The sequence below is a fragment of the Arvicanthis niloticus genome, chromosome 15 (assembly GCF_011762505.2).
Source record: "Arvicanthis niloticus isolate mArvNil1 chromosome 15, mArvNil1.pat.X, whole genome shotgun sequence".
NCBI lineage: Eukaryota > Metazoa > Chordata > Mammalia > Rodentia > Muridae > Arvicanthis > Arvicanthis niloticus.
Window position 1 is genome coordinate 33,493,739 of NC_047672.1, and position 21,230 is coordinate 33,514,968.

The 21,230-nt window shown below is 38.3% G+C and overlaps 1 protein-coding gene across 2 annotated transcripts in view; it reads left to right on the forward strand.

Moving 5' to 3' along the window:
• Tnpo3 (transportin 3) overlaps positions 1-21,230 on the forward strand; it is a 74,495-nt gene that overhangs the window by 25,877 nt on the left and 27,388 nt on the right. For both annotated transcript variants that reach the window (XM_034518860.2, XM_034518862.2), the window contains 9 exons: positions 820-893; positions 2,788-2,944; positions 8,089-8,232; positions 11,136-11,311; positions 12,227-12,365; positions 15,154-15,300; positions 17,189-17,296; positions 18,946-19,037; positions 21,011-21,150. In XM_034518860.2, coding sequence (XP_034374751.1) covers positions 820-893; positions 2,788-2,944; positions 8,089-8,232; positions 11,136-11,311; positions 12,227-12,365; positions 15,154-15,300; positions 17,189-17,296; positions 18,946-19,037; positions 21,011-21,150 — 1,177 coding nt within the window. The remainder of the gene's footprint in view (positions 1-819; positions 894-2,787; positions 2,945-8,088; positions 8,233-11,135; positions 11,312-12,226; positions 12,366-15,153; positions 15,301-17,188; positions 17,297-18,945; positions 19,038-21,010; positions 21,151-21,230) is intronic.

Consider the following 21,230-nt stretch of genomic DNA (forward strand, 5'->3'; position numbering starts at 1 on the left):
ATATGTTTTCTCTAGCATGTGCTCCCCACTGTTAAAATGTCAGATGATTAAAAAAAAAAATCTGTACTATTCTGGATCAGAGTGTTGTAATTAAATTTTTTATAAAAAATTTTCTCTGGGACTATGGTTAGTAAAAGTCTTATAAATGAAACATTGAATGTTTTGGCTTTCCCTTTTAGCCAGGGAAATACATTAGAAAGTAAAGTATATCCATGTGTTCTTTGCTTGACATAGAACTGCTCTTAGGTGATGCTTTAAGATGAGAAGTAGAAAGAGAAGGGAGATGGCAGGCAATCAATTGAGGGGTTAGTCGCAGGTCTAGCTTTGTCCGTGAAGTTCTGTGGTATTGCCAAATAAAGGTAAAGAGTGGTATATTCTGAGGATATCTATATTTTTAAACATATTTTGTTGTTTTAAAGCTGAGCATAGTGGTTTAAACCTATAATCCTAGCACTTGGGATATGGAGAAAGGAGAATCAGGACTTCAAGGGCAGCCTCTACTACATAGTGGGTCTGCAGCTAGCCTGAGCTACATGAAACTGTCTCAGAAACATCAATGGAAACATTCTAGTGACAAAGTATATTTTGTTGATTTTTTTTTTTTTTTGGTTTTGTCTTTAATTTTTAAGGTTAATCTTTAAATCCAAGTAATTTGTAGCTAACTAGATATATGGGTAGATAGACTTTCATGGGGAAGGAGGAAAAAGGATGCTCGTCTTAACTGTCACATTGTTGGGGAGAAATGTGTCTGCTTTCTGTTAGCCTTGTGGTGTCTGGTTCTCTGGTCTGTTGATTCATTTAATCTCTCTTCCTCTTCAGCTGGCTTTAGCAATAGCAGACCTCGCCCTACAGATGCCTTCTTGGAAGGGATGCGTACAAACATTGGTAGAAAAGTAAGTAATTTGTAATTTGTATCTTATTTTTTTGGATTACTAAATCCACACAGAGAAATCTGCTCCACTAACTAGATATTTGATTGTTTTCTAAATTTTGAACATAAAATTACATATTTAAAAAATATTTTTAAAAGTTAGTTATGTGTAGGTATGTGTATCTGCATGTGGGTATGTGTACATGAGTGCAAATGCCCACAGAGGGCAGCTGCATCCTGTCCTCTGGAGCTGGAGCTACAGATAGTTGGGAGCTACCTCATGCGGGTGCTGGCGACTGAATTTCCATCATCTGGAAGAGCGGCAAGTCCTCTTAGCCACTGAGCTGTTTATTTCTCCATTCCCAATCGATACACTTTTTATTTCTCTTCAAAAAATGATTTGTTTGTTTGTTTTGGGTATGCATGCCACATTATTTATGTCAAGTTCAGAGGGACAGCTTGAAGGAGGAGTTGGTTCTGTCTACCACGTGGGTTCTATACATTGGGTCATCAGGCTTGGTGACAAGTACATTTACAGACTTCCGTTTCTCCAGCCTCTGAGTTATATATTATTAACTTTGCTTAAAGAAAGTACATTTTGGGGCTGGGCATGGTGGTTACATGTCTTTAATCCCAGAATTCAGGAGGCAGAGATAGGCAGATCTGTATGAGTTCAAGGTTCATCTGTGCTGCATATTGAGTTCCTGGCCTACTAAGGCTACATTGTCTGCCAATAAGTGAATAAATGAATGAATGAATATAAAGAAACAAGGCTACCTTGCCTGCAAATAAATAAATAAATAAATAAATAAATAAATAAATTCAAGGCTATGTTATCTATCAATAAATAAATGTAGTAATCCACATTTTTTTTTTGGTATAAACTCATAAGTCCATATATGACATAGACCTCATGAAATTGGTGGCTTTTGGGGGGGGGGTGGGTGTTTCGAGACAGGGTTTCTCTGTATAGCCTTGGCTGTCCTGGAACTCACTCTGTAGACCAGGCTGGCCTTGAACTCAGAAATCCACCTGCCTCTGCCTCCCAAGTGCTGGGATTAAAGGCGTGCGCCACTACCGCCCGGCTGGTGGCTATTTTTTAAATTGAGTCATTCTGATTGGTCAGACCTGCAGAGTCAGAAAGATATTGGTGTTGAATTCTGGAGACTTCTGATAATACAGAACCAAGCCAAGTTAGCGGACTATTTGGCTGTGCATGTGTGTGCACACATGCAATATTTTAAAATTAACTGAGACAGAGAGCTGGAGAGGTGGCTCATACTGTTCTTCTTGACAACCTAAGTTCGTTTCCCAGCACCCACATTGGGTAGCTTACAGCTGTAAGCTGTAACTCCAGCTCCAAGGGTATCTGGCACTTCTGACCTCTGTGGGTATTTATAGTTATGTTCACATAGCACAGCCTCCATACATAAAATTAAAATAAAAATAAATCTTTTTAAAAACTAACTAAAACTGATTTATCTTCCTTTCTACCTTCATATCTATTCTCCCTCCCTCCCTTATTCCCTCCCTGTCTTTCCTCAGCCATTTAATACGTTAGAAGCCAGCATGGGATGTTTGAAAATTTGTCTCAATAAAACAAACATTTGCTGGGCATTGGTGGCACATGCCTTTAATTCCAGCACTGGGGAGTCAGAGGCAGATGGATCTCTGTGAGTTTAAGGCTAGCCTGGTCTACAGAGTGAATTCCAGGATGACCAGATCATGCAGAGAATCCCTGTCTTGAAAAAAACCAAAAATGAAATAAAACAAAGATTATATTTTTATTTCTTCTTAATATTTGGAATGCTGCTTTTGTTGTTTGGAATGCTGGGCTGTTCTGATGGGTCGTATTGTGATTATGTATTTTCTGGCTCTCACTGACTCATGATATATCCTTCCTGTTTGTTTTCCAGATACAGCAATGATGTAACTTCTTTGCCTTTTTTGCTGGAAATTCTTACAGTGTTACCTGAAGAAGTACATAGTCGTTCTTTGCGGATTGGAGCCAACAGGCGCACAGAAATTATAGAAGACTTAGCCTTCTACTCTAGTACAGTGGTATCTTTATTGGTAAGTTCGAAATAGTCATTTGTTGGTAAAGGACAGAAACCACAGTGTTGTTATTCTGTGACCTGATTGTAACAGTATGAAGCAGATTTCTTTGCAAATGTGGCCATGATGCTATTTTGGCATTTATACAACACTTTTTTTTTTTCTTTTTTTTTTTTTTTTTAAATTTCTTTTTTTGGTAGGAGTTGGGAGTTTTGAGACAGGGTTTCTCTATATATCCCTGACTGTCCTGGAACTTTCTAAGTAGACTAGGCTGACCTTGAACTCATAGAGATTTGACTGCCTGTCTCCTGAGTGCTGGGATTAAAGACATGCACTACCACCACCTGGTTTATATCACAACACTTTTATACTACAAAATACTTTAAAATCTATACTACTTGGGCATCTTTGTAATCCTGTGAAGGTGATGTCTAATTTTGGGAATGGGCTTAATATTATTCAACTATTAACTTAAAACTTGAACTCAATTCTTATGATATATAAAAGCTATTGGTTCTTGATAAAGGACCACACTAAAGGAAGTACATATAAACTTATGAGGAAAAAGATAAAGAAAATTGACTCAATTCTTATGATATATAAAAGCTATTGGTTCTTGATAAAGGCCCACACTAAAGGAAGCACATATAAACTTATTTTACTAGGAAAAAGATAAAGAAAATTGACCTTTTGATAAAGAGATAATAAAAGACTTTACTTGACTAATTGTACATTAGCTAATATCAGAGTTGGATTTTTTTAAGTAGTTTAGACTGGAAGGGGGTAGATTTGCTGTTTATGAGCTGGTAGCATATATAGGAATTTTATTGAACACAGCTTTACTCTTTGGGTTAAATGTTATCTATGTGCAGACTATGTGTTAGACTGTCTTAGTAGAACTGAGTAGTTTTCACAGAGACAATATGGCCTACAAAGCTTGAAATGTTTTACTATTGTGTGGTTCTTAAGATTCTACTATCCAGCTTTATTTTCTCAATAATGTGGCATTTTTCAAGGATTTCTTTTAGTACTAACTACAATATCATATATTAAACAAAACTTACTTTAAAATTATATTCAGTTTGATGTTAAAACCTGCTTAGAAAATAAGTATCTTTAAATTTTTAATTGGCCATTTATTTTAAAGAAAATAGTATTGTAGAAAATTAGAAAAAATTAACACAATTATATTCAGAAAACTTGAAAAATATATCCTATGTTTGTTTTATTTTGTGGTGTTGGGATTTGAACTCCGCCTCTCATATATTAGAAATGCTCTACCACTGAACTACAACTGAGATTCCCATTTGTTTGTTTGCTTGTTTGTTTGTTTGTGACAGGATTTTTCTCTGTAGACTAGGTTGGCCTAGAATTCAGAGATCTGCCTGCCCCTGCCTTCTGAGTAAGTGTTGAGATTTAAGATGTATACCACCACATATAATTTCTTAAAATTTCATGTATTTATTGTGGGAGGGAAACATACAAACCTGTGCATCACAGAATATGTGTAGAGGTCAGAGAATAGTTTGTATAAGCTGATTTTCTCCTATCATTTGGGTCCCAGGAATCAGACCATCAGTCTTAGTAGCAGCATTTTTAAGTCACCCAGCAAGCCATTTTTTTTTTTTTTTAAAAGAGTCTCATGTATCCTAAGCCAGCCTCCAACTTGCTTTGTAGCAAGTTTCATAGCTTCATAGCTGAGGATGACCCTGAACTTCTGATTCCCCCTTTCCCCTCCCTCTTCCACCTGATTTTGCCTCTCAGATGTATTATTATAAGTATGTGCTAACAAACCTGTCCCTCATTTTTTCTTGCTGTTTTTATTTTTCTGTATGTTTCTCAGTGGAAGTCAGAAGATAGCATATGTTCCCCTGGAGCTAGAGTTCATAGGCAGTTTGAGCTACTCAGTGTAAGCTCTGATACCTGAACTCTGTTCTCTAAAAGAGCAGCAATTCTCTTAACCTCAGTCTTGAGCAGTCTCTTCAGCCTCCAGCCATTTTGTTTGTGAGATATGGTTTCATAGAGTCAGTGGGCTCAAGTGGTCTCCTGCTTTAGCTTGAGACTGTAGGGATACCAGTGCACTGACTACTATTAACCTGTAACATACTCAGCCCCACTGAGTAAGGATTCCTCAAAAGAAATTAAGCCTAATACCTTAGGGCATCCATTGCATGTTATGAGTTCTCTATTATGTTAATAGTGTTACTACTTATTCCTTTTGCATCCTGATAGAGATAAACTAAGAGGCCTGTTGGATTTAAAAATTTTTTTATTTAGATAACAGGTTTTACAGTTATTTCATGCTGCATCTTACCCAAATATTAGGTCTGATTGAGACTTCATTAGTAATGTAGGGATTGCCCCTTGGTTTTGGGTAATGACAGTCTGATGCTTTCATATCTAGTGTGTGTTCTCTTTTTTACAGTGTAGTTTGTATGAAAAAAAAGTATTTTATGAAAATCCAAGCCAGGTGGTGGTGGCACACGCCTTTAATCCCAGCACTTGGGAGGCAGAGGCAGGTGGATTTCTGAGTTCGAGGCCAGCCTGGTCTACAGAGTGAGTTCCAGGACAGCCAGGGATACACAGAGAAACCCTGTCTCAAAAAACCAAAAAAAAAAAAAAAAAAAAAGAAAAAGAAAAAAAGAAAATCCAATATTTTAAAAAATATCTATTTTGGATCTCACTGTATATCTCTGGCTGTAGATCCCCTGAACTTGGAGTTACAGTTGTGAGCTGCCTTGTGGGTGCTGGGAATAGAACCAGGGTCCTCTGGAGGAATAGCCAGGGCTCTTATCTACTGAGCCATCTCTCCAGCCTGATTATTAGGCCCTAAAGCAAGACTTGTGAGGTTTGAGTCCTTGCTGTGTCATATTAAGCAAGATAATTAACTTTTCTGCCTCATTTTTATTGTCTGCATAATGGAAGTAATAGTATCTGTTTCATTTTGAAGAGACTGAGTTAGTGTATATAAAGTTATTAAAATCATGTCCAGCACATAATAGGGTTCAGTAAACCATATGACTGGTCACTTATTTGTTGGCTACATGCTCCTTCTTTGGCCAAATGTAATGCCCACAAAGAAACAGAAAAACGTAAGCAAGCCCATATTTATACTTATATAGTCTTTCTGTCTCTTGTTTGTTATCCTAAAGGAAAAAAAATTATTTTAAAATGAATGTTTTTGCTAAGTGGCAGCACACACCTGTCATCCTAACACTTGGGAGGCTACAACAGAAAATTGTGAGTTTGGGGCAGCCTGAGCCACAAAATGTTGTTTCAAGAAAATAAAAATAAATCTAAATCTCTCAATATTGTTCTATAGGGATGAAATGGTGTGTAGTAACACTAAAGTTTCATTTCTCATCTTCCAAGCAGTCTAGTGCTACTTGGAGAACACTAATAGAAACAATCATCAGGGCTGGGGATGAATACATTGTTGCAAGATCACATGTACAGGTCCCTGGACCCAATCCTCAGCACCAGAGGAAAACAAAACCGTTATCTAAGGGGCATGGTGCTACACTCCAGAGGCAGATGCAGAAACAGGCAGATTGCTCAGTCAGTTACCTAGTGAAGAAACTGTCTCAGAAAAAGAAGAAAGGAAGGGAAGGAAGGAAGAAAAACAGACAGAAAAAAGCATCAGTGCAGATTACAGTTTAGTAATGAGTCTTTGAGTCTGGAGGATTTTCCTATATAGTTTATATTTCTCATATAAGCAAATGTCAGAATTTTATCCCTTAGACTATAGTTGCCACCATGTTGAAATTATTTTTTAAACTGATACCAGTTGATTATTGGCAATAAATTTAGAGGCATTGTTCTATGATAATAGAGATGGTTCTGGAAGTCCAACTGCCAGACTTCAGATCTGGTGAATAATACATTATAGGACATAGCCCTTTCCTCTCTGCCTCTTGAACCTCATGACAGTTATGTTTTAAGCCCACTACCCATAGCTGTCTTAAAACGTTCTCATCTAGAAGAAGTTACATTATGCTTTATTTTACTTTGGCTAAATATAGCAGAGTCTCAGATAAAGGCAGTGGTGACTTTTATAAAAACTTCCCTTTCATAGTACTGGGAATTGAACCTAAGGTCTCCATGTATACTAAGCTAGTATTTTACCATCAACTTATTTTCTATATTTACAGATCCCCCCTTTAAAAAACAACTCACTTTAAATGGCTTTTTTTAAATTTATAAATAAGTCTTCCGGGTGTTTTGCCTGCATTTTTTGTCTGTGCTCCATGTGCATTCCTGGTGCCCCTTGAACCTAGAAGAGATGTTGGACACTGGAACTGGAGTTACAGATGATTGTGAGCTGCTCTGTAGGTATTGGAAATTGACCCTGGGTCCTCTGTAAGGACAGCAAATGCTCTTAACTCCCAAACCATCTTTCCAGAATCCCTCCTCTAACATTTATTTATTTATCTAATGTCTGTGTTTGTATGTATCTGTCTCTACCCCAGTACACATGTGGAGACAAAGGGCGACTTGAAGGACGTGGGTTTTCTTCATTATGGTTAGAGGGATTAAACTCAAGTCATCATGTTAGGTGGCAAAAGCAACTTTACCTGTTAAGCCATCCTTACCCCCCCCCCTTTTTTTTTTTTTTTTTTGAGACAGTATGTCTCATTGATTCAGTTAGACTGGCTGTAGGCCAGCAAGCCCCAGGGATCCCCTTTCTCTCCTTTCCCAGCACTGTGATTACAGATGTACCACCACACCACCATGCCTGGCTAGAATAGTGCTGGGATCCAAACTCAGAGCCTCATGCTTGGGCAGCAAGCACTTCACTGACCAAGCAGTCTTCAGAACTTTAGGAACCGATTTTTATACAGGGAATAAACAATGCTATACTTCAAAAATAGTTGTAATGATAAGAATACACTACATTTGTGCATAAGCAAGAACACAGAACCTTAGTTATTTTTAATGTCTGTTTTGGGATCTTTAGCCTCTCTGTACCTCAGCTTCCCCATTAAAAAAGAGGAGATAATGCATACTGTAACATTTTACTGGGATCATGATCGTGGTAATAGGACTTAGAACAGTGACAAACAGTGATATCTACAAAGAACTGGTGACTGCCTGTTTCTACTGCATTATAATGGCAACTTAAGGATAAAGTTTTTTTTAAACTATATTTTTCTTCTGTTTAGATGACATGTGTAGAAAAAGCAGGAACTGACGAGAAGATGCTTATGAAGGTCTTCCGATGTCTGGGAAGTTGGTTTAACTTGGGAGTTTTGGACAGTAACTTCATGGCTAATAATAAGTTATTAGCACTCCTTTTTGAGGTTTTGGTAAGTAAGGCTGTACCTGCCATTGCCACTTTTAATAACCAACCTTCTGGGACATCTCAATATTTTGTTTGAGAAAAACACTTTGTGTCTTAAGACTAACATAAGGAGAAGTTGTGCTTGATGGCACATGCAGAGGTAGCTGCAGGAGGATTACAAGTTCAAGGTCATCCTTAGCTAAATAGCAAATTTGAAAAAACCGGAGCTAAATAACATACCTCTTAGGGGGGGAATAAAGCCCACTGAAGCTGACATGTATGTAATAGAGCATGTGTCGAAGAAAGCATGTGCTTCTATTCAAATGACCTCTAAAGGTAAGGCTTTCAATTTGCTGGGCATGGGCACCATTGAGCTTCTAATGCTTCTTTTTGAAATCATTAAAAATGTTTTTTATTATTTACTTTGTGTGTATATGTGTTTTCTATATGAAGGTGTCTACATGCCTCGGTACCTGTCTGGATGGTAGAGGGTTCTCTATAGATCCTCACTTTCCATCTGGTTTCTGAGACATCATCTCTCCCATTTACTGCAGTGCTGCATACTTCAGGATAGCTGGCCAGATAGCCTGGCTAGTCTCCTGTGTTTGTCTCCCATCTTACTGTATAAGTACTCTTATGCAGTTCTGGGGAATCAGGCTTGTGTGGAAAACACTTTTATTCCTCCAGCCACCCACCTGCCGACACCCTTCTTTTCCTAATAAAATGTCTCTGCTATTGCTACTTTAAAAAGCAGGAGTGGGGTGGTGGAGAGATATAACGGTTAAGAGTACTGATTGCTCCCAGAGGACACAGGTTTGATTCTGAGAACCTACATGCAGCTCACAACTGTCTGCAACCTCATTTCTGGGGATCTGACATCTGGCTTCTGCTGCACCAGGTGCACACACACTCAGGTAAAACACCCATACACATAAAAATAAATCTTTAAGAAAATATTAAAAATTGGGATGATAGCACTGCACCTTAAGAGTCTGTTGTTTTTCGAGAAAGTGGTGGCTTCACTAAATGTACAGAAGCGCTCAATTCTGTTGGTAACTAAGAGCCCTGCACTTGTCTTGTGCTTTTCTATCATTGTTTTGAGAGAGTCTCAACTTTGTAGCAGACTGGCCTACAGCTCTCCGTGTGGTCCTGGTTGTCTTCAAACTCAAGATCCTTCTGCTCTCGCCTGTTGAGTACTGACACTGGAGCCTGTGCTACCTACCGTGTTGGCTCCCCCTTGGACCCTCTGATATATTCTTATAAGTTGTTTTTTAGATTTGTTCCCTGGTTATGATGCTTAGATTTTCCTTTAGTATGTTTTTAGGGTTGATTACTTAGTTTTTGAACTTAAGTAATTTTCAAAGAAAATGTACACAGAGAACAAACAGGGTTTTGCATGTCCAAGAAATTTTTTTATTATTACTGTCTTTAAACTCATTTGAACTTGAACGCCTGGTCTGCCCCACCTTCCAAGTGCTGGGATTAAAGGCACTACAATTTATACAATTGCATCTAAAAAAAAATCAGTTATTCTATGTGGGTGCATGTCAGAAGACAAGTTATGTTGGGGTTGTTCTCTCTATTATGTGGGTTCCAGGAATCAAACTCAAGTTGTTAGGCTTGCCAAGTGCCTTTACCTACAGAACCATTTACCAGCTCTTAGACTTATTTAAAGTCAAAGCTAGCTTGGAACTTACTCTGTCCCATGGTGATCTTGAATTTGTAGTAATCCTCTTGCCTCATCCTCCCAAAGTGCTTGAATTATATTAATGTACTCTATGATATCCAGCAAGAAGTGGTCGTTTTCATTTTGATTAATTCATTAGGTAGTAGTGGTTTTAGGTCCATTGCTATTTTCTTCAAAATCTCAAACGTTTGTGTTCGAATGATGCCATGTGTCGTTGTGAATGAGAAATCGGGAGACTTTGCCATTTCTATGTTAGGCTTCTTCTCCACCCAGATTTATTTATTTATTTAGTGACAGGTTTTCTCTGTGTAACCCTGGCTGTCCTAGAATTCTCTATGTAGACCAAGCTGGTCTCAAACTCAGAGAGATCTGTCTACCTCTTCCTCTGGAGTGCTGGGATTAAAGGTGTATGCACTACTACCCAGCTGCCCTAGAAGATTTAAGACCCTCTGCTTAACTTTGGTATTCTGAGATCTCACTTTGGTATGTAATGAGCCTTTTGGAGTTGTTGAGACCTTTCATCTACATAGTACTTAAAAAGAGAATGGATTTCAAGGTAAGAGTAGAGCAGAAACGTGCCATTCCCTATGGAAGAAATTGTATAAACAGAAACATGGGGATAATCTGGTAACTGCCAGGTGTGGTAGCTCACATGTATGATCCCAGTACTCTGGAGACTGAGATAGTGCTGTGTTTCCAAGAAAGATTAGGCTACAAAATTACTGTCAGTTTTTAAAAAACAGGAAATCTGGTGTGGTGGTACAGTATCTTTTATTCCAATGCTTTGGATCTCTATGAGTTCCAGGCTAGTTTGGTCTATACAGTAAGCTCCAGGCTAGACAAGGCTACACAGTGAGACTTCATCTCCCCCCATCCCAAAAAAGGCAAAATAAATAAAGAAAAATTTATGTGAGTATGATTGAGGGATAAAATCTTTTCATTTTCTTGGCATGTCTGGAAGATGTCTTGGCGAGCCATGCCATTTTAGGGCTGTTCATAGTGTACTCTCAGCCAGCCAGACATAGGTATACTGGCATGCATTTCTGTAATCCTAGGAAGACAGAGGCAGGAGGAACAGGAGGCTAGCTGCTGCTACATAGTAATTTTAAGACCACTCTACATACTTCAGGACACTTTGTCTCATTAGACAACAAAAACCAGTTTTCAGAAGAAGGTTGTAATTGTTTTCCTTGGACTGCAATGATTCTGATTTCTACTTCTGTAATCCTTCTATTTTCCAGCAACAAGATAAGACCTCATCTAACCTACATGAAGCTGCTTCAGACTGTGTGTGCTCAGCTCTTTATGCTATTGAAAATGTAGAGACTAACTTGCCATTGGCCATGCAACTTTTTCAGGGAGTCTTGACATTGGAGACTGCCTATCATATGGCTGTGGCACGGGAAGATTTGGACAAGTGAGTAATTGTTGGAGTCGGGAGCTGTGGGTTACCTGCAGTCTGTGGTTTTTTAGATCGTTGTTATAGTTCATCATTTTTTGATTCCCTGTGACTTTGTAAATGTAAAGTGCATGCTATCTGAAGCGCCATTTTGGATCCGGGAGAGGATTACTGCCAGTTCTTGATTGTATTTTCTTTACTCTTAAAATGAGAAGACTATAAGAAATAGGCTTAAACTTTAAAATATCTAGTTTAGGGGCTGGGGAGATGGCTGAGTGGTTAAGAATGGGTTAGGCTCCTGCAGAGAACTTGGCTTTGGTTTTTTGCATCCATGTCTGGACCCTCAAAACTCCCTGTAATGCCAGCACCAGGGAATCCAGTGCTTTCTGTACCATGAGCGTTTGCATTCACACATGCGTATACCCACAGAGAGATACATAATTTAACAATAATCAAGATAATAATCTTTGAAATGTCTGGTTTGGAATTTTAAATTTTTAAAGAAGATTTGGTTTATTCTTTTAATTTTGTGTGTGTGTGGGTGCACACGCATATGAATGCAGGTGTCTATAAAGACCAGAGGCATTGGATTCTGAGCTGGAGCTTTAGAAGGTTGTGAGCCACCTGCTTAGGGCGCTGGGAATCAGACTCAAGCCCTCTAACAAACAAGTGCTCTTAGCCACTGAGCCATCTCTCCAGAACCCTAATTTGGAATTTTTATTCAAAATTTTGTTATAGAAAATATGAATCGGCTTACCATTATATATTTACTGTATAGATATGAACAACCTAAGCACAAGAATTTGCCCCAGAGATTATGATACCGAGAGTGAGTTATTCACTGCATGGCCTTCAGCCATCAGCCTTACGTTCCTTTGACTATGAGTGTGTAAAGCCCAGATTCTTGACCTGGTACTCTTTCCACCTCCACAGAGTTCTGAATTACTGCCGCATCTTCACTGAACTATGTGAAACTTTCCTGGAAAAGATTGTCTGTACTCCAGGCCAAGGTCTGGGAGATCTTCGAACTTTGGAATTGCTTCTTATCTGTGCGGGCCACCCTCAGTATGAGGTAGTATCTATTCTGTATTAAGGCTGTTATTCTCAGGTTGCATATAACATATTCCATTTCCTTGTTGAGAAACTACAGTCTTGTTTTTAATTAATGTGATCTGAGAGTTGCATCTGGTTTTACTTTATTTTTTTCAACTTTATTATTTGTATGTGGGGTTGGGGCGCAGCACATGTGCTCCAGTGTGAGTGTGAAGCAAGGCAGTGTCAACAGTCAGTTCTGTCCTACTTTCATGTTGGTTTCAGGAATCGAACATGCCTACTCAGCAAGTACCTTTACCTAGTGAGCCATTTTATTGACCTTATAATTGGGATACCTTAAAGAACCGTGTTTGGGTTTCTGTTTTGTTTTGTTTTTATATCTGGTTGTCAAGGTTGACTGTTGTAGGAGATTCAAAGAATCTATCAGAAAGAAAACCTATTACCTTTTCACTGTTAACTCCCCACCACCACTACCACCACCACCAGGATAGCCAGAGCTACACAGAGAAGCCCTGCCTAGAAAAACCAAAAAGAAAGAAAGAAAGAAAGAAAGAAAGAAAGAAAGAAAGAAAGAAAGAAAGAAAGAAAGAAAAAAGTTTGCTTTTTTATCTGGCACATGCCTTTAATTGCAGCATTCAGGAAGCAAATGCAGAAGGCTCTCCATGTGTTTGAGGCTAGCTAGTGTACATAGTGAGTTTTATTTTTATTTTTTTAAATTTATTTATTATAAGTAAGTACATTGTTGCTGTCTTCAGATACCCCATAAGAGGGCATCAGATCTCATTTCGGATGGTTGTGAGCCACCATGTGGTTGCTGGGATTTGAACTCATGACCTCCAGAAGAACAGTCAGTGTTCTTAGCCACTGAGCCATCTCACCAGCCCCTATTTTTTTTTTTTTTAAATATACTTCTTAAAGGTTTTTATGAGTTGGATATAAGGGCACATGCCTATAATAACTATAATTGCAGCACTTGAAGGCCAAGATGGCAGATCAAGAGTTGAGGCCAACAGGGGCTATATTGTGAGCACCGGGCTAGTCTGTGCTACATGGTTGCTATATTTATTAAAAATCATTATTTTCTTTAAGACAGCTCCTTTGTGGTACTGAGGATCAGTCTCAGGACCTTCATGTGTCAGGCAAATTGATACCACCAAGCTACATCCCCAGCCAGCCCTTCCATTTGTTTGTTTTTAGAGCACATGTATATCCTTGGCTGGCGGACTGGCCTGATAAGGATCCTGTCTCCATCTCCTAGGTGCTCAGATAACAGGCATATACTGCTATACCACTTATAAATTTTCTAGATTTTAGGGGCTGGAGATATGGTTTAGTGGTTAAAAGAGCTGGCTACTCTTCCTGAGGACCCAGGTTACTATAATGTAGCTCCTGTCCCTAGGCATCCAAGACCCATTTTGGCCTTTATGAGCATTGCATTCACATGGTGCATACTACACATACCGACAGACATACATAAACCTAAGTAAGAAAGGTCTTTTTTTTCCTGGATGTTTAGGTTTTTTATTTGAGAAATTATACTTTCTTTTTATTACTTAAGAAATGATAAAGGGCTCCGGAGGGGTCACAGTAGTTAAGAGCACTGCCCTTTCAGAGAACCTGAGGTCAGTTTCCAGCACCTTAAGCACCTGCAACTCCAGCACCAGTAGGATGTGATACCTCTGATATCCCTGGGCACCTGCACTCACCTGTACTTATTTCTCCCCACATGGTACACAATAAAAGTAATAATAATAAATTGTTAGATTGTGTTTATTTTTAAAGAAAAAAAAATAGCTGGGCAGTGGTGGCCACACCTTCAGTCCTAGCACCTGGGAAGCAGAGGCAGGTGGCTCTCTGAGTTCCATACTAGTCACAGAGTGAGTTCCAGGACACCGAAGGCTACACAAAAGAATCTTGCCTCAAAAAAAGGTGTGTGTGTGTGTCTGTGTGTGTGTGTGTAGAGGTTGGGGTTGGGAGTCTTGGTTTGCTTTTCACTTTGAACAGCTTTTCTTTGGATCCTTAATGGAAAGGAGCAACAGCAGCTCCCTCTTCTGTGCTTGTTCTTTACCCCCGTGGTTCTCAGCACAAGCAGGTGCTTTTTGCTTGTCTTCAGAATGTCCTGAATTTGTAGATGGGTAAAATTTAAAGCACTATAGCCCTATGTGCTAGCAGTCGCTTCTGAAGTAGCCCCGTTTGGAAGCTAGTTGAGATTGAAATTCCATCTATTTCTACTGTCCTTCATGTGCATGAAAACAGCCAAATGAGGGCTGGACATGGTTATGTATGCCTAGAATCCCAGCACCTGAGAGGAGGAGGAGGCAGGAGAACAGGGAGTTCAGAAGCCATTCTTAGCTACTCAGTAATGTTGAAGATAACCGTCACTACGAGACCTTGTCTCAGAAGACGAGGAGTGTGAGTGTAGGATCATAAAGGAATTACAGTTGGCTAGCCTGGGAAGAAATCTTCTGATGTAAGCATAATTAAACATTCCAGAAGTTTGGGGAAACTATGTCTTAGATGACATATGCTTTTGTTTTCTATAGAATTTAATATGCTTTGGGAAAAGTTTTCCCCAGTATAAATAGAGAGTATAAAGCTAGTCATCTAACTGAACGTTGAGGCCTACTGGGAAGATATTTAGGAAGTAACATAACAAATCTGTAATCGTGTAGAAAAGGTGGCTTCCTAACTAGTTGCATACATGTTATGGATAGTGTATGTCCTTCCTGTGTGGTAAATAGTAATGAAACTAATGTTTCTCTGTTCTTTTCCTTCACAAATAAACCATCTTCTTTCTTACCTAACAGGTAGTAGAAATTTCCTTTAACTTTTGGTACCGACTAGGAGAACATTTATACAAAACCAATGATGAAGTTATTCACAGTATCTTCAAAGCGTACATTCAGAGGCTGCTTCATGCCTTGGCTCGACACTGCCAGTTGGAACCAGACCATGTAAGCACCCTTGTCTACTTTAAATTTCTACCTTTTGGTTTTAATTTGAAAAAAAAAAATAGGTAATAGATCTGACAATCTTCAAGTTTTTTCTACTTTAGCTTACAGTGCAGAATCACTACTAATATAATAGAAATTAGACCTGTGTAGGAAGAGTGTTCCTCCTGAGCTGGCAATGTTTACTTAGGAATTTGCTATAAATGATGCTATAGAAAATGACTATGTTTAGAAACTTGATGGTCACTATACAGCAATTAATAGCGATAACTTCTGCAACAGTAATAGTTAGGATAAGTTGTAAAAATCACTGTCATATTCTGTACTGTTTGCTTGGGCCTTTTTGTTTTCATGTAGTGCCAGGGATAAAATGTAGCTCTTGACCGTGCTAGACGCTGAGCTGTATTCCATGTCCTTGGTGTTTGTTTGTTTCATTTTGTGTTGAGACAGGGTTCACTGTGTAGTGTTGGCTGGCCTAGAATTTTCTTTTTAGTCAGGCTGGCTTCCAGTTCAAGAGTTCCACCTACTCTGCCTGCCAAGCACTGGGATTAAAGGCATGCACCCTCACACTGGCTGTATCCTTTTTTTTTTTTCCCTTTGAGACAGTGTTTTGATATGTAGTTGAGACCAGTTTGAACTCCCAGTTTTCTGTCAGCCTCCTGACTGCTGAGATTACAGGTATCCACCACTACACTGGTTTCTACTTTGTTTTTAGTAGTGTAGGATACATAGTTAGGTTAAAAACTACGATTTAAAAAATGAAAAAAGCGTAAAGACGTTGTGAATTATCATTTCTCTCCATGTGTGTCTACAGTTTCTTTATATTATAATCATTAGATAATTTAAAAGAAAATATATAGACATTTGCTTAGAAGAAAACATACTAGATACACAACATGGCCCATGGGAAAACTCTTGCACCTTCTTTGTGTGAGACCCCTGTACATTATGTCTCCGTTATCTGACCTTTCTGCTTGGTTGTTGAGTGGCTGTGGTCTGGGCCCTGAAGTGAACTTAATTGCTTATCACATTAAATCTGCTTTTCTAGTCTCTGAACTTTTCTAAACTGAGGCTCCCTAGTTGTAACCAGGTGTTGTTGGATTGTCCCACGTGGGCTGCTCTAGTTCAGTGCTTACACTAAGTGGATTCCTGCTCTTTGCAGTTCTATGACATCATTTCCCTTGCAAATATTTTTTACACTTGAAAATTTATAGTACTTTTGAATTTTATTCATTGTTTCATCTGGAAAGCCATTCTTTTTCCTCATTATTTCTCCATTTTAGTTTTTTCTTCCTAAAGCAAGGAGGCTGAACTGGATGGATGAGCAGTTCTCAGTGGTACTAAGGGATGGATACTGGGTGTCTGTGGCCTCAGGTTTTCACAGATGCTTCCACTGTCTCAAATGGAATTGGTAATACTTTTTTTCTAGAGAAGTGCATTGGGATAGGATTTAAAGTCTAAACTTTTCATGAAGTTATTGTGGTAATGATTGGTTTTTGTTGTCTTAGTCTAAGGTTTTGAAGAAGAAAGCCTCAGATTTGTTCAGTATTAAGGAGCTGACCTTCTAGATAGGGTTGTAACCCTTACTGCTTCTTTACAATCACTTTTCACCTCTGTGATTTTTTTTTTTAAATCAAACAAGGTGTGCAAAATAGACATATACATAGTCACACACATAAACTGAAGGATTTTTCATAGGAAATTGCGGTATAGACTCTGACTCAGTATACTTGAGGAGACCTTCTATTATGATGTACATAGACTTGTGGTTTCAGAGTTTGTTTCATTGGCATTTAGTTCCTTAATGGCTTTTTCTTCTCTATGGATTCTATCATGGGAATTGACAGCTTTGGTGAGGTTTGAACAGGTGTTACATGCTTTTGAATTTCAGGAGGGAGTTCCTGAAGAGACCGATGACTTTGGGGAGTTTCGAATGAGAGTGTCAGACCTGGTAAAGGACTTGATTTTCTTGATTGGATCTATGGAGTGTTTTGCTCAGGTAAGTTCATTTGGAGATTCTTGGGCCAGTTTTAGTGATCACGTTGATTGTGTTTGTCTGCTTCTATAGCTTCTGTAAATGTTCCATCTTTTTTTCCCCTAAGCTTGATGGCCAAATGAGACAGTAGAGATGTAGGTGCCTAGCACATTGCCTGGCATATAGTAGCAATGTTTGTTTAGGGTCTGATAAACCAGCTCTAGTGGACAGATAAATTCAGTTAAGCTTTATTCTTTTACTCTTACTGAGGAGAGCTGTGCTGTGTGTGCAGCTGATAAATATGGAACTCTCTAGGAAACTTACAGGGATTTGGACCCACTGGGGAAAATGGGCAGGTTTTCCTGCTTTGATCCTAGCAACTCTTTAGTTATATGGTATTTCCTTGTGATCCATAGTTACAGTTAGATTCTTGTGCTGCTTCATTCCAGAGGTGGATATTACTAGAGTCAAAGAGTCACAGTCCTGTGGTTTCCTGGTGATGAATAAGTGACATTTGACCTCATAAGGTTGCCGTCATTATCATCATTCTACATCACTTAATGTTAGAATAACCTCAAGTGTTTTGTATTGCTGGATCATACTTTAATGAGCTCTGATGTGACAGTGTTGTAGTGACACCAAACTAACATAAGAAAAATTGGGAAGATGAGGGTTTGACATCCATTTTGTATGTAAAACTTGTGTATAATCTTACCCAGGAAACATTCATGAAATTACAACTTTTCATTACAAAGCGTGTCCTTGGAATCCACTATGGAGATTCTTAGGAATCAGACTTAGTGGGCAGATGACCTATACTCAGATTTTAGCTCTTTTCTCACTGGCTCTGTGTCTTTGACTTCAGTTTTGACTTTTTACGAATTTAATTATCTAAGCTGTCAATGTTGCCAAGTGTGTTTTGTGGAACTCCAGGTTCAGAAGATGTTCTTTAGCAAAAATGAAAGCAAACAAGCTAGCTAAATCATTAATTGAAATATAAATACCTACATACTACATTAGAAGTTCTGTGATACCATACGAGAGTTTATTTTGCTTTCCTTTTGTACTGTCTCTTTTACTGCAGAAATTTGCTTTGTTTTTATGGTTATTTATTTTTGATTGTAGACATTATACTTGGCCTAATACCTAGTCATGTTCCACACATGCATATAATTGGGAAATTAAGAACCAGAACATCACTGGGTATTCTGTTAGGTCAACCCTTTTTTTTTTTTTTTTTTTTGTTTTTTAAAAAAAAAAAAAAAAGTGCTTGGATATACTGTTGTAGAGAGCCTTCTGAGCAGTTGATTTCAGCACTTTAACATGCACTACCATTTGATGCAGACAGTAATTAAAGTGTACGGCAGATGCACATGCAGAATTTGTGCTCAAGAAAACCTGTTAATCTACTGTTAAGACCAGAAGAAACTCATTAATGTTTCTTTTTTTTCATAGTATTTATTTTCTGGAGACACATGATAATTTTGGTAAACTTAAAGTCAATTACTTGTAGTTAGTGAGGACACGAAACATGAAAGTGCTGCCCTTTGCTGGCTCTGTGTGATGACTGGGCTTACATAAAGAACCATATTTCTTTGAACTAGCATTTTTTGGTTTGTGTTTGGAATTCTGTTTTTCTTTAATGGATCCATAATCCACCTCTTCTTCTCTAGTTGTATTCTACTCTGAAAGAAGGCAACCCACCCTGGGAGGTGACAGAAGCGGTTCTCTTTATCATGGCTGCTATAGCAAAGAGTGTTGATCCGTGAGTGTCTAATAAGTCTTTTGTTGGGAACTCTTAAATATTAAGAGACAGGAGATTTACACCACATTTCTCTATGATACATTATTGAAAAGTCTCACAACTTCTATGCTGCTGTCCAGCCTTCCAACTTTAGTGCAGGGTGGCCTGCATTGATGATGCTGTATTTTAATGTATTTCCTAGAGTTATACTTATTTTACTCTTGATCAAGGAATAGAAAACTTTTTTTTCCTTTAGTGGGTTTTTTTTTTTTTTTTTTTTTTTTTTTTTTTTTTTTTTTTTTTTTTTTTTTTTGCGACAGTGGGTAGTGGGTGTGATCAAGGAATTAGAGTATTAAATTGTTGGTATTTGCTTAAAAATGAGATAGGCATTAAGGTAATGACCTTGGGAAAGTTGTTCTTAGTTTTGTAACTATATTGTTCTCTTTCTTTATTAGGGAATCTATGGGTTGTGGAGACAGAGCAGTGGTACCATTTCACCTAAAGGAATAGGGATTCTGAATGACAGTTGTTACTTTTGTTATTACCGTTGAGAAATTGCAAATTATTTAAATTTGAGTTATAATTGCTTAGAATGGAAAATTATGGCAGTGTTCTTAAACCGTTTGTGTCCTGAGTTTTTACACTGATGTAATAACTTTAAAGTTATATTGGATTTGATCAGTTACTTACACTCCAGGTCTATTTAGGACCTTGATTGGAAAGATGATTAAGACAGATAGGTACCTGTTAAAAGCACAGTGTTTCTTTCTTTCAGGACCTAGTCTGTGAACTCTTAGACATGTTTCCAACCCAAGAAATACTTAAAGAGATGACTTAGGTCTATTTTTTTTTCTAATAGAAGTTCTGCTTCTTAATTACTTACTACAGTAATTGCTCTTAAGAGCAATACTGTACTAGTGTCTTTTGGAACCTACTTGGATGGTCTGAGGGTTACCAAAATCATTATTATTGTACCAGTAGATAGTGATTTGGAAAAGGATAGGCAGACTCCCATAACTGGCTGAGTGCTCATAGGGAGTTTAAAGCATCAATGAGAGAATAACTACTTGTTTTTCTTCACTTTAAACTTATGGGGTTTGGTTTTGGTTTTGGTTTTGGTTTTTGTCAATTTAAAGGATGTAATAAACCTAGTAATCGGTAGGTGTACTCATGCTGTAATCCTGGATCTCTTCATTTTAAACATCTTCATTTCTGGATTAAATTCTGACTGGAACATCTTCCATGCTGTTTTTAACCCAGTTTAGTAGAAGGATGAATGTGATAAATTCACAAGACTGTAGAAAGTGTTTGTTTAATTTAAAATTTCCCCTCTTGTTACAAATCAGGGCACCTTAATAGCTCTTGCAGCTTGTTTTCTTGGGTCCTTCAGTTTGTGAGCCAGCACACCTCAACTTTTCAAAGTTTCCATTATCCAGCTGTAGGAAATCTTTTGGAGGATAACAACAGCTAATAGAAGTGGTCTATGAGAGTTGTTCAGTTTGTTCATTCATTCATTAAAGCATTAGCAGTATTTCTTGAGTGCCCACTATGTGCCAGGTACTGTTCTAGGTGCTGCAGATAGGAGAATAAATGGAATAGATCTTTAAAAGATAACTTTTACCTTCAGCTAATAGCTGCCTTTCCAATTGCAAATGTCTGTTTGACAGCATATGTCTATAGATACTTTCATTTTGTTCAGAAGAAGGAGCGATCTTCTTCTGGTATATTGATATTTTTATTTTTTATCTTTTGTCCCTCTTTGAAGATTTGTAAAATATGCAGGGCTGGGTAATGTGTACCTCAATGGTAGAGCACATTCTTAGCACCCCAACAAGAAACTGTACTCCTTGTCTAAAAAATATTCAGCACTTTCATTTGGATAGTTATTTACTTAGAAGCCCTTTAGGCAATACGAAGTTTCATTGCAGCCTGTTACTTGGCCAGAATATTGCCCCTATAGACAGTAACTGTAAGTACTTACTTTCTTTCCTCAGGGAGAACAATCCCACACTTGTGGAGGTACTAGAGGGAGTTGTCCATCTTCCAGAGACTGTGCACACAGCTGTGCGGTACACCAGCATTGAGCTGGTTGGTGAGATGAGTGAGGTGGTGGACCGAAACCCTCAGTTCCTGGGTGAGTGAGTGTGAATTCTCTCTGTGGTGCCACTGAGCTGCTTCTGCTGTCTCCTTTCGTTTGGACTTGTTTTCCTGCTT